This window comes from Nylanderia fulva, unplaced genomic scaffold (assembly GCF_048542155.1).
Source record: "Nylanderia fulva isolate GAGA-0341 unplaced genomic scaffold, ASM4854215v1 Scaffold3, whole genome shotgun sequence".
In the NCBI taxonomy this organism is placed as follows: domain Eukaryota; kingdom Metazoa; phylum Arthropoda; class Insecta; order Hymenoptera; family Formicidae; genus Nylanderia; species Nylanderia fulva.
In genome coordinates, this window is record NW_028190368.1 from 5,416,297 (window position 1) to 5,431,267 (window position 14,971).

Consider the following 14,971-nt stretch of genomic DNA (forward strand, 5'->3'; position numbering starts at 1 on the left):
GTGATATGGTATTCTGTATATATAGACTGTGGTGCGATTCGTAAGTTTGATACGCGACGGCTGTTTTGCGCCCCCTTTTTTCAAAGAGGTGAGAGACAAGTACGCGATGGCAGATATAAGTCGAGTGTTCATCGAACAGTTATATATGATACTTTGTACTCGTCGAGAGAGATTAATTGTTTCGATATTACTCGAAATTTATTTTTATCTCTGATGAAGGAAAAGAAGTATATATACAATAGTAGATGAATATAGTGCTCATTATCTCTCTTTGTCTCTTTCTCTGTTGGTCTTCATTACACAAATGAAACTTTCTTCGTTCTTAGAACTTATTCGGACTATTTAACTATTTAATTTCGTCATCAGAAATATGTTTCTTCGCTGTCTTTCAATGAAAAGAATTTCGGCGAAAATTTGCGCATAACTGTGCGTCAATTTATCAAACATCGCGGCTCCTCGTCCAATGGAGAAGATTAAAGGAGACGCTTCCTCACCGGTTGTCTTTCTCTTCTCTCATCTCGTCTCCCCACTCGCCTGGTCTCGCGCGCGAGCATACGTTGAAAAGGCAAAAGGGTATGTGGGGTAGCGAGTCAGTATGTCAGCGTACTGGCGTCTCTCCTCGCGCGGAGAGGCGCGTCCTTCCTTCTCCGGCTCTATGTCAGAAATAAGGCCGCGCGTAGGTAGAGAGAGACCATCTGTTATGCGACGCGGCAGTTTATAAAGAGCAAGGATGAGATCGCGCGTTCCATCTAACTTGTGTGATGGAAATGTCAGATCGAATTGAGACCGCACACTTTAACGTCGTTAACGAAATCGATACGCGTTGAATTAATCTGAGTAAGGAGCACGATGCAGTTAACCAGAAATCTTAATTGAGGAATAAATTACTCCAATAAAGGAGATTAGATCTAAGAGAAAGAAGGGTACGAGTGGGTTTGAGGGATGGTTACACGAGACAGATAAAGAGAGGGAGTATGATTGAATTTTATTCTCTGATTGCCCTCTTAGAGCGGCCCGTTATGCTTTCTACTAGATTTCCATAAGTTCCTTTTGTCGCGGCATGATTTTCCGCTTTTCTGATTATGTGATCGCGGTGGGGCTCGTTAGCCGTTGAAATTCAACGCCACGCTAATGTTCCTACAATGTTAGAAAGACCACCGAGTGCAATTTCACGCGCTCAGCAGAACGGATCTAGAAACTATTCGTCGTTCAACAGACGTATAATTGTTAAAGAACGATAGAAATATTTCTACAAGTTTTTAATGACTCTATTGGAGGAATTTATACGCCTTCATCTTAAACAAAAGCAAGAATACATTTTTAAAAATTGCTTTAACATTTGAAATAATTAAATATTCTTCTTAAAATAATTGCTGAAGCTATTATTTAGAGATAATTGTTAATTTAAATTTCTCAGTTGCTAATTAATTATAATATTCTTAATATAAATAAAGATAGCTTTTAAATTTCGAAAAATGTAATTTTAGTCATTATAATTTTATATAATTATATAATACTTTTCTTATCCCGTTTGTGAAGACAAGTAATATAAAGTACAACTGACATTGTTTTCTTATAGGATTTCACATAAATTATTATTAATTTATTACACCGAGAATAGTAATATATTATATTGTTGCATATTAAATTTATTACAGTAAACATTAATGAATAATAAAAAAAAAATATTTCAAACGCATTGGGTTATATATCATTTTTTTATTTTCTTCCAGAGAGATTCGTAAAAAAAGATCTGCAAATTATAGTGTAATAAAAAATCTAATAACGCTATAAATATCTCGCGATTGCACCGTTATGGTTTATTCCGTGCGGAATCTTCTTTCCCATTCGAGTCACTTTCACGGGAGTGCAGAATTTGGTGCACGGTGTTCCGTGTCACGTCACATTCTTATAGGGTTTCACCTGGCGTGTGTGTCCGGCGAATAACGGTACCGATGTTACGTCACGAGTACACACCTGTCACGCACGCGTCGCGAACAAAGGGTTGCACCATACGGTTCGGTATAAAATAATAATACGGAAGAAGGGTCTGCTACTGTGACCCTAGATATCTGATTTCTTTAATGAGAAACTTGAACGAGGAGACTTGGGAGACGAGTTTTTTATTCCGATATGATGCCAAGTCTTTCTGAATCATATCCTACTAATGAATTAAGTATTTATTTTTCTAAGGATTTTTAACATTATTTTTACTAGTGTTAGTTAACATCGCGAGTTTAAAGAAGCAAAATTAGTAAACTAGAATTAATAAACATTAATATAACTGACTAAAAATCATAACATGAAGAGAAAACAATAATTAAAATTAAATAGATAATTTAAAATTGTATATGTGAGAGAGAAAAAAGAGAGATTAGAGACAGGAGATAAAGTACGGCAAATTAAAAGATCGAATTAATAAAAATTCGATTTTCTTTATATATTTTATTTATGATAGTTTTTAAGTACTACGCAAACTACAAAATATATGCAATGTTTGCGGAAGACTTTCTTGGCGCGACACTTGGTGTGATTATATAATCTATTTTCTGATTAGCAGAGGGAAATCAATAGTAATTATGTATCATTGATAAAAAACGGGGACACATGTTTCATCTTATCACTTTCTCGTAATTTTCATGTGTATTTTTATTTCAGTGTTTTTTTTAACTTATATATAATTTCATTTTTTTACTTAATTTGTTTTCTCTGTTCTATCGCTTTTTCGTATTCGTACTTAAAAATGTGATAAAAATGTGTCATATAGATATAATTATATTTATATGATATGTTTCTGTAATTAGATTAAATAATACGGTGATTAAAATGAATTAAGGATTTTCTGGCAAATTATAATGTACTTTATATACTTTATATTGCGCTACATATGTATAACGACTTAACTATACATTTCCTGCAAACTGCTCCTTAACTTTGAAAACATGATAATCTATTTAATATCTAAATTCCACGTTGACAAACCACCGCCTTTATGAGTATTTGAAAACAGGATTCTTACTTGTATATGTGTCTTAGATTCCACGTCCGTCGTTCTTCCTGTCTTTCTCCCTCTTTGTCTTTCAAATATCAAACTATTCGTTTCTCTGTTCTTTCTACACTAAAGTATAGTCTTTCGAGACTCGAGCGTCTATGTGTGTATGCATATGTAAATACATAAAGAGCCGGATTTTATAGCGCGCGTAAGTAGGCAGTCCTCTCCTTTTCTCTATGGAAGATCCTCGTCATCCGGAAGATTTGGGTCTCCGACACGAGATTCTTGGAGAATCTGGTTGGTTCGGATAGGTCGCACATTACCTGGACTCACGATTTTCGATAGGGTACACTGCGATGATTAATTTTCGAGGCCGCTTTCTCCTAATAGAGCCCGCCTTTCTATCGATAGTTAGAAGTCCCCCTTTTTGGGACATTAGTGAGTCTGTAGATTTTCGTTTCGTTGCTCACGTTCTTTATATACGATGTCCATACTAATCACATTCTACTTTCTTCTGCTATATTTATAGAAAATTTGTAAAGACGTTCTTCTCTTCAAATTAAAATCTTATTTAATAATTAAAGAATACATTTTTTAAGTTTTCGATGTTAAAATATTTTTGTATTCAGACATTAAAATCTATATTTAGATAAATATATTATTTTATGAATATTATTTTATAAATATTATTTATAAATATTAATTTCGTAAACAGTTTATAAATGTGAGAAAATAAATTATGTATTATAATGTATATGAAACTAATGACATACTTGCATATCAAATTATTATTAGATTAATATTTTAAAGTTATAAAAATACTCTATAATTGCAAATATAATATATACCTGATAATAGATTTAAATAATGTCGACTTTAAAATATTCTCCAATGTCGCATTTCCTAATTGGGCTTTTCAGTTGAGAAAATTCAAGTAAAAGAATATAATTGGTCGATCAAATTTAATTCCTGAATCATATACGATATAAGGCTTCGACTGCATAATTATTGCTCATAAATAAACGGTAGAGATTCAGTTGAATTTTGACTAAACTTGTACGAGTTTACGATAACGCGATGAACGAGAGTCTAGATTAAATGATTGAAGAAGCAAAATGACGGTTCACAGTGACTGGCGGAAACTCGCCCGTTGATTTCCTCTTTTTTTTCTCTCCTTTGAATGTTTTGTGGCAGCTCCGACATTTTCGACAGAACTTTTAATATGACGTATATTCGGTATAGTTATTTAGGATGCTCGTCAATCGACGAGCGCATAAGGGATCTCGTATATGTGCTCCGACGAAGATGAAAGACCAGCCGGATGGCTGAAAAAAAGCCGGGGGAAATAATCGGGGTGAGAAAATTCGATGAATGAAGGTAGTCCGTCGGGTCTTTCTCCCAGGTAAAAAAACATGTGAGGAGAAAGAATAACCCTTACCAGAGAAGGAATGTTTGAATTCCGGCTCTCAAATGGGTGTTTGTCAAATATGTTACACACGACCGACGAGAAGTCAAATAAAGCTATTAGATTATACATTTGTCTGTCATAATTTCAACAAACATACATAGGTAGTATACCGATATTATAATTTCACGATCCTTCGATCTTGGCATATTTGAGTAAATTTGCATTCTCGTAACATCAATTTCCTCGACAATGCAGCGTCTGTCGCGTTATATCTTTCCGGTTTGACATAGAATTCAGCAAATTTGCTCAGTATTTTATATAATTCCAATATTTAAAATTAAGAATATCAAATATTTATAAATGCAGGTATAATAAAATATAATCGTGCACGAGAAGATCTGTTTATCGGAAATAGGTTCGCGTTGCACACGAATTACGCAAACGTCGCAAAAAAAAATGGGGAAAGAGAACGTTCACTCGCACTTTCGCGTATTATCTACTGTTCGTTATCCCTCGACGTGGGCCGGCTTCCATAAGCCATTTCCGGATGAACGAGTTAGCATCTATGCGGGTGGAAAATCCAGGTCAACTCACTGCTGTCGATTAGCTTTCCAGTCGCATTCTTATCGGTTGTGGTTTTACGTAAATATAGGCTTATGCAGACCGCAAATATTTCGAGAATTGAAAACGAAAGTATGAAATGCACAACAAATACACATTCGACGGATGATGTCATTTTTATCAAGTTCCTACTCTGTTCAATTGTATATTATAAAAGCCAGTTTCATTTCATCGGCTGATTAAATTAAAAAATTGCCAACTTAAAACTGATCAACTTTATCTACATTTCTAATAAAACATGCTCCGCAGTTGGCTGCAATTCTTAAATTTGACCGGTCGATTGAGATAATCGGAGATGGTGAAACTGGTCTTAAGTGATTAAACGATATCAGACATTAGTCATGCAAATCGAGAGGAGGAGGACTTTATTTTTATAAAGTACACCTAGAATCCGTTTCCGAAAAGTCATAATAAATTTAACGCGAGTGTTTCGCTATTCCGCATGAGTGTTGCGAAATCTTGTGCATTGCTCGCGCAGCTCTTTACTCCCGACGCGACGCCGGGTTATACGACGCAGTGCGAAACGACGATTCGCGAAATTGGACTTAGGAGAGATCAGCAGAGTCCGTATATCGTGACTCAATTCTCAAGCGGAGAAACGTCCCCGTTTCAACGACTTCTGCGCCGTCCTTCGTGCGATTTTTTGAAATTGGAGCCAGTTCGGCTGCAATGTAGTGTCGCTTCTGGTTTCCATCGCATCGGGATCCCGTGTTATTCGAGTCACGAGTCGAGCATCCATATCCTTGTCTTTCGCCTCTCCATCTCTCCGAAGGTCTGTTCTCTCTTCGTTGCAAAACGACCCCGTATGACGGATGGCTCGCATTCCGAGCTTCCATTGTCTCGTTCTCCATCGGGAAACTGATCAAAACGTGATCCAAAAAATTTGCGACTTATATATCGATGCCTGAAAATTCAACGACCCCGTCGCGTGCTGTCACTATACTTACCGTTCGCGTCGAATATAAATTTGGGAGTCTCTTGATGACTCCGCTCCAAAATTTCGCGTATCAGCTACTGAATTATTATTATCGCGGGAAATGGAGAACATTGCGCGCCACGGATGAATATCATCACTTACGTCACTTTCTCATTACGGCATCTCTAATTTTAACCTTTCCATTGAAAATCTTTTTTTCAATGAAAACTCCATTCGCGCGACGTTCGTGTGACGAGCTATCTCGCTCATCGCGTGTCTTTCACCTGTGCTGTAAGACCCCTACCACTCTTTGAGAGGGAAAAAAAGAGAACGAGAGGATGAGAGAGAGAGAGAGAGAGAGAAAGAGAGAAGAGAACGCGAGCGAAAAAAAGAGCAGGAACGATCGAACGCATGGTAGGGATATCCGTCGACGGTGGGCCTGTTTGGGCCTGACGTCGCGCGTAATGTGGAAGACGAGGGGAGCGATCGAGATCTTCAGTAGGTCACTGGGACGTGGCTCGTGGCCGAGACGAGTGTGGCTCGCACCTTCAGTCGGTCCCCGTCGACCAGGAAAACCACCTCTGGGCCCGTCGAATCCTCGCGATCGGACACGAGAGCACGACGGTAAAAATTAAATTAAACAAAAAAAAATTGAGAGAGAAGGAAAAAGCGCATAACGGGCCTAATGAGGACCAACTGACGCGAGTTGTTGGAGTTCCCGTTGCGGTCGGTGCATTCGTGGGTTCGTTAAAAAGGGAAGAGCAGGTGGCTTTCGCGGGGGAATTGTCCAAGTGATTTTGCGCGTTTCTTCCGTAGAACGAGGCTCCCAGGGACCGGAAGGATACGCAACGAGGTGCATCGATTAATTGTTCTTCTTTCGCAAGACTTTCGTTCCGAAGAAGATTCGCAGTCGTGCTTTCGTTTTGCTCTCGCGAGAGATGTGTATTGAATTTATCCTCTTCGATATCTTTGCAAATCTGCCTATAAGAATTTACATATTTTAATTTTTATTTCAATAAACGCAGACGAGCATGATGGACATTGTTATTTTTTTTTTTATTATTACAAACTGATTTTATTATTGTAAATTTTGCAATAAACGTGCACGACTCGCGATAAACGTGTATACGCACGACTGTATGATAATTTGTTTTTCTTACATTTTTAAAACGTTATAAAACATAGAACGGTGTGGTGATTCTATACGGTGTTACGCAAGTGTATATTTTTTCTTCAAGATTATATAGATTTCGAGGACACTTCTGATCAACAAGTTCCGTGTTCCGAGATGTGGGTTAAATGTTTATTGCGTAACGTTCTGCGTGCAGTCATTGACAAGTAAATATGTCACTTGCGCGTCCGACTAGCGACGAGATTGGCGGCTTATCTTTTGCGTCATTTTTCCTGCATACTTTGCATACTTTTTATCTAAATCCTTTTTTTAAATTCAATATAATTTTGTTTAATTATACACTTGAACGAAATTATATTATGGGTTTAAAAAAATTTATTAAGATTTTATATTTATATATAATTATATAATTATTAAATCTTACACACACACACACACACACACATATATATATATATATATATATATATATATATGTATATATATATATTATCAAATAGAATTTAACAAATAATATCGTATCACTGTGAATTCTTATAATTAATGCGATTTCAAATCTTATTTCCTTCAGATTAATAATGGATAATGTGCTCATAATTTTAAACTCATAATGACGTAACTAATTTTTTCTTCTTTTTATTACAGAGAGGACACGCACATGATGGAGAGGACGTGGCGGAATATACGGAAGACAGCCTTTATCCTATTGCTGCCCTTATTATTGGCCGTGAGTAAAACATGATTTTCTCAAAGATTGTATAATTAGTGCGCATTCCTGCGTATCAACAATAATTGCAAATAAGTCGGACATGACAAATATGCAGCTTTTTTCTTCGCTAAACTTTCAAGCACTTAGCGATTATATCGCGTATCGGTCTCTTTTTTCTTCTGGCGTGTGAGATAAGTGGATTCGGGTGTAATGGATTCTAATGCCGGCGTTTCGCGAGTTAATCTCGCGCAAATGAGCCAAATAAATCATCCATGCCAAACCCATCGGCAATCTTCTAATTCCGCCGGAGGTCGATTACCGCATTCCCGCGTACGTGCGCGCGATTACTACACGCATCCGTTTCATAACGCCTCACAGCAAATCCGCATGCCAACGACGATCGACATTGTAATTTCACTGTGCGCAATAATTTCTCAGTCGAACAACGGAAGATTATGCTACACTCGCGGTTAGCTCGCGCAATCTCCCCTTTAAAGTGACAGACAGGTCGTTAATACGGTAACCGTTATGTTGTCGCGGTTCGAGTTATTTACGCACGTTATGTGGCGTGTGTACCTTGTACTTTCGCGTGACGTTTCGTCAATTAAATGTTTAGAAATGAAATTATTAGAGCGATCCAACAATGTATATACAGGATGTCTGGCATAAGGTGTCACACCGAAAATGTACAAGTATATAAATCTTGAAGTATCAAGAATTTTCGAGTTATAAGCGACTGAAAATGAAGGGTTTTTTGCAAACTAAGCCTTCTGGAAATAAAATATTAACAAAACCACATTCTCCAATTAATTCCGAGTGGAGTTTACTTTAATAAAATTTTAATTTAAGGTTTAGTTATAAAGATACACGCAATAGCAAAAATTGGGAACATGCAAAAAATGATGGCCTCCCTTGACATTTTTGCTGAGGAAAAATTGTCTCCAAATAACGAGATCTATATTTTCGATTTGACTTGTGTCAGACACCTTGTATATGTACCTCCTCGACATTTTACCTTTGTATATTATTTCTAAATATTGTTTAACTTTGTCTCTATTCGCGAGTTGATGTATAACGTTATTTTGAGCAATATGTTTTATTAATTCGAATATCGCATGGATTTGCTGACACATGAATAATCCTTGCATTCATCTTCCGGATGATAATCGACTTTCTCCGGATGATATCGCAAACTGAGAGAAGATTTGCATATATATCTCCGATGTTAAATATTTATCGAGTTCGTAACGCGTTGTCTCTTTTATCGAAAACATCACCCATGTATTTCCGCTGCTATACAAACATCCTCAAATCTTCGGATCTGCTTTACTGTCTTCCACGCGCAAAGATGCCAAAATATCAGAGGAATCGATCATCTCAAAAAATTCAGAGACACACTCGAGGTTCTTTTTTTTTTTTTTTGAAAAAAAAAGATTGATGCAATCGTGAAAAAATCCATCCGGACGAAAAGTGATACTTCATTGATGCTCGACGTCTTCGACGAGACCGCTATGTACGTGCCGCTGGCCGAGAATCAACACGACGTTGAGTTAATGCTTAAGAGGAATCACCGTAGCCGCGGGCGCTACCTGTGCCACATATATAGCCGCGGCTTTCCGAGGCAAAAGTCTGAATGAAGCGGCCCGCAATCGCTGCGTCGGATAATCGGTAAATACGGATATGGCTCGCGGGGACGCGCGCGCTCAAGTCACCGTCAATGCATGATGATCGTCGAATGATTGTTCCCAGCTGTGCTTCACGTGGGAATTGACTCTTCCGCGTGAGAACTAAATCAATTCGTACGGAAAATTCTGCAGCGCGATTATCTGGTACATCTGTGTCGTATATATGCGTTTTCGTTGGCACGATCGAATTTATTACGCAGACAGAATTTTCTCGTAAAATTTACCCTCAAATTTTATTTATCACAATAAGAAATATTCATATCTACTATAATAAGATATAAAATATGTTCGATTAATTTTACTATGTATAATAGATATATTAATATTTTATTAATCAGAAAAACTCTTATAAAATTCTTTCGATATTATATTGTCCCACGATTATCATGATTTTCAGGGTAAATTCTAAGAGAAAATTCTCTTCGTGTACAAACAAAATAGTGCAAAATTAATTTTATTAGGATGGAGGGAAAGGTAATGATTTTGAGATTTATACAATTAATTTCTTACAAAAGTATTTTTTTCGATGCATTTTCTTCGTTATTTTCATTGTTCGTATGTAAATTCTCTTATTGCTTCATTGTTCTATTCTTATGAAAGTTCACCTAGTGCATCGCGCAGCTTCTGAATTAAAAATCAATCGCAGAGGACGCGTTAACTTTGATAACACAGCTTTGACAGGTTGATCGATCATGATTGTTAGTTCTTGAAAAAATAATGAACAAAACGAACAAAGGTACAGCTGACGATATCGAAATTTCGTGCTATGACATACATTGAATTTTTGAGAGGCTGACCGTCAAGGAAAATTAGTCTTTCTATTTCGCAATTTACGGAGCTCAAATATCTCCTGTTTGAGCTCCTTTCCCTCGTCAGAATTATTTATGCAACATCGTTCTCGGGCAACATAGCGGGCAACACAAGAAAAATGTCGAGCGTAACGAGATTTAACCCGCTTAATAATTGATGAGAGAAAACGTGGTGTGAATCAAATGGGATTCGCATTTGCGAGGAAAACTGGTGCATACAAACGTCCAATTTGTAATTGCCTGCGTTTCGAGATTTATCGAGGGGGATGAGACGAGCACAGAACGAGGAACATCGAGAGGCAGGTATTCGTGCTATAATCTACAATCTATAATACGTGTTTCCTTTCGTACACGCAACGTGACACACGCAAATGTAATGCAGTCATCGGACGACGACGGAGAATAAAGTAGGAGGAAATATATACGCGCAGCCGGTGCATCCAACATCTATGCCGTGGACACATACATCTGTATCGGTGTATATACGATTCGCATACACACTCTAACCACGCCGGTCTGTCTACATATAGCCGAGCCGTCGAACCGAAGATAGTAGGTCACTGCGCCGGACGCGATGCCCTCTCTTTCAACTATACTCTCTAGACAGTGCTCTCTCTCCGTCTGTCTTTCTTCCGCACTGTCTTCATTTCTTTCCCTCTTTCTTCGCCGTTCATCAACTACCTTTTTCGTCTTTTCACCTGTCTCACGCTTTTTCTTTTCCACCATTTCCTCTCGCTCCCCCTCGGAATCTCTGTCTCTCTCTCTCATCCCTCCTTTTATTTACGGATAATTTATAGCGCGACGCATAACTTTATACCATTTTTATCAAACAATCGGTAACTGGCTTCCTTGAGAAAACTTCCGGGCGAAAATTCTCCGAGGAGTACTCTTTTGTGAATATTCTGATTTAATTTAATGTCAAAACTGCGGATTATAATCAGATCTATTGTGTGTTTATGAAAATTCGTAATTCGAAGTAGACAAATCTGAGAACTGTACATGTGCGCGTTCTTGTTTTTGAAATTAAAAAAGTTGAACGTGCTGCGACGTATAAAAGTAATTAAAAATTTTTTAAGAAACATTTTTACCTAGAATGAAATATAACAAAGAATTTTCCTTAATGACGCTTAAGTCGATTCCATTAGTTACGAATGAGAAAGAACGACTTTCCTCGCCGAGTTCAGTCAGCTAGCGAACCCTCTTCATAGTTTTTGACGAAATTAGAAAAATCTTCAAAGGTGCCGGTCATATTGGGAACAGGGTTGTGGAGATAGAGGAGGTACGGTTTATTCATAAAACACGAAACTAATGCATCTCACTAATTCACCCCGACTATAATCCGCGCATAATCTTTTGAAGTTGCAATACCTTTGATTCTCGCTTTTCAGCCTTTTATTTTCTCTCAACTACACGCAACGCGGGCGCAAAAAGCAATCTAAAATAAGTGTTGCATTAGAGTGATATTATTCTAAAAAGTTAATAAGAAATTAGCATACGATTGCAACTATACGTCATTTCTTAATAGATATAACATCTAGAAACAGAGGAATGTATTATTCTTCGATTTCCATTTATTTGTAACGTCAAATGACTATGTCATTCAAATGTCAGAGCACGGTCTTATATAAAGGTCAGGACACTTCTATATCAACTACATGCTGTCAAACGTAACAAAATGTAACTGATATAGCTGTCAACTCAGGCCGATTTATTCAATGTGCGCCAGCGCAGATTTTTTTTATTTTGACAGTTTTTTGACAGTTTTGTGTTAGATTTTGTGCACAATTGAAAAAAATAAATACGGTTAAAAAAACTGTCGGAATAAATTTTAAACATTAAGAATAGTTTTTATTAAATTATTTAAAAATAGTAAAATATATTATAATAAATATATTATTATATGACAGGCCTGAGTTGGTCCGCCATATTGGTTACATTTTTTATACACTTCATTTTAATGAGGGTTCTGATACGTATAATGTAAGAAAAAGGATAGAGATTACGTATGATTACAAAATAGCAAAATGCGGTAGATATAACAAACATAAGTAATTGTTTCGTTTTTTAAACGCGAAGATGCGTGATTTAATAGTTATTGAAAGTTTTCTTAGCCGTAATGTCAGACCGCCATTGACAACTCGTAATGAATGGGAATGAAACCGTTCCTGTGTATTTGCGACTCTTAACAACGTGCAATCTTGCGGACGACCACAGAGTCTCCGGCTGCACTCGTTCCGGCAGCCAGTTTAGCGATCTTGTAATTCGAGATCGTTAGACCTTTCCCATGTTGCGTTTCCACCATCGATGACGATCCTGTAATCACGAAACACCGCCTTACACGAAACTGTTAATTTTAATTGCATTTTCGTACAATGTAACAGGTTTTGTTGCATTCTCAAAATAAATGCATTTGAGAAGATAATAATATCAATTTTTTTCTAAAGAGAGAGAGAGAGAGAGAGAGATTATATATATTCGTGTGGGTGTGCGCGGATATTACCGGCCTTATTTTGCAGGAATGTATGTATTTTCTGAACGATACATACGGTAAAAGTTAATTATAGCAATTGTAATTTTACATTTTTTAATAATAAATTGATTTATTCATTTAATAAGTCTGTGTAATGTCATAGATTTTTATCTAGGGGAATCTTTATAAATCTAGGTTTATAAATAAATTTTTATAATATTATATAATGTTTAATATATAAGTAAAATATTCTTTTTTTTAATGCTATAATTATTTATAAATATAACAGAAGTAACGTCTATGCTTAGTTTCTTAAAATATCGCTATTAAATTTATCGTGTGATATTATTATCAGCTTTGTTGTTTTATTATCTTGCAGCCTTATATATAATTGGCAGTTACCGCAAACGATTCTGCAGTGATTGAATACAGCATACTAAATACTTTAATGACGATACTTAAATTGCAAAACTATGGTTTTGATTCAAGAATAGGTTTTAATACACGCTAATTTGCCTGGCGGAATTAATTTATTTTAAATCCCTGCTCTTTGTCGCAATTTGATTGTTCTTTTACGAGAATCGCGCAAAGCTTTTCATTATTACTAAAACGTTTCAGCCAATATATTTATCATTGTTTGTATCTGAAGGAAAAGAGCAAATGTTAATATAAAATATTTTCTGCAATAATCTGTTATATCCCATGCCTCAGGAAAGGCATCGAGAGGGTAATAACGCAATTTTAATTGTAATAGATGAAAAAAGTTGAAGCTAAAAAATAAAGTATGCTACGTCGTACATTAATCGTTGGAAAATTTCGCTTTGAATCCTGCGTATCAGAAATTATAATCACCCGTGTATCTTTCTGCGGGAGAGAATTATTATCCTTTTTTACATCATTTTATACACGCGCATACAGGTGGAGAAGCTGGGTACTCACCCTTACGTGAATGAGATTTTCATAACTGTTTAATTGCGATACTTTCTCGTCGCGGCAAAAGGCGCGCATCAAAAGTTTCCACAATCTAATCCGCGCCGTTTTACAATCTGCCGTCATAATCCACGACGAGTTGCGTATAGGATTAAATTTAATCAGCATCCGCGGAATGAAATTTTAATCATGAAAAGAGGGTCATCGACACGCGAGTGAGAGAGGGCCGCGCGAATGAACGTTGGAACTAGGATTAAACCGCGATGTATAAAAGTTAGCAGGAGGTTTTGCATGTGCGATTGCTCGGCCGCACCCAGCCGAATTCGCTATGACATTTGCGCATTCGATGCGCATCGCCGTTTCGTTAGTATTGTGCCTATATATATATATATATATATACATATACATATCCGCACCGGAGAGTCAGCACACAGGTCGGTGTCCCTCTTTAATTAAAATCCCGGCCGACGAGTTTTATTCCGCGAAAGTGCACGCCCGTCACGGTTCTCAGCCTGGTTCGCACGCGCTTTTGTACGCTTATGCGCTACGGCATTAATCGCCCTGCTCTTAATTAGATCGCGCATCATCTTCCCGCGCTCGCGATACCTCAAAAAGAGGAGAAAAAAGAGCGAGAGAGAGGGAAAGAAAAAAAAAACGTCGACGATTTAGGTTCCCCCCAAAGCGGGTAATCTGTAGATTAGATCTACGGAGCGTTTGAATGCGCAATTTATTCCACTCTACTTGGACTTTTCATTCGTAAAGTACCGTTATTATAAAAATGGATCAGATAAAGAGCATTAAGTCTCGGCGAAACATTATTGTCTTCAATTTAATAATGGTCTTGCTTGATTTTTACCATTTCGTACTCATTTTCCTCGGTAAAAGTAAGTTTTACATTTTATGCAAGAAATGATTCATCTGTCGGCGCTTGTTAATCTCACTAGCTGTTAACACTTGGGTAATAATATCTTAAATTAGAATAATTAATGATTTTTATTTTATCGCTGTATACCCAAAGATAAACGTTCCATATGTATTATATATATATATATATATTCGATCTTCTATTTCCAAAGTACAACGATTGTTCTAGTTCCACATTCTCGATTCGTATCATATATATATATGTGTGAATTAAAAAATTATATGTCACATATTTATTAATATGTAATATAACTTTTTATATTATAAATTTAATGTCTATTAAAATTTATGCTGTAACATTATTATTATTCCCCTTAATGGGAATCGATTGATTAATTAAGCCGCTCGGAATATAACTAAGCCTTGTTTTAAAAA

General features: G+C 36.6%; 1 protein-coding gene across 4 annotated transcripts in view; it reads left to right on the forward strand.

The window, feature by feature from the left end:
* dyl (transmembrane protein dusky-like) overlaps positions 1-14,971 on the forward strand; it is a 48,049-nt gene that overhangs the window by 22,635 nt on the left and 10,443 nt on the right. For 2 of the 4 annotated variants that reach the window (XM_029306156.2, XM_029306157.2), the window contains exon 2: positions 7,715-7,796. In XM_029306156.2, the coding sequence (XP_029161989.1) occupies positions 7,715-7,796 (82 nt within the window). Of the gene's footprint in view, positions 1-6,460; positions 6,562-7,126; positions 7,276-7,714; positions 7,797-14,971 lie in introns of those variants that run through there. The other 2 variants (XM_029306158.2, XM_029306155.2) reach the window with 2 other exon arrangements.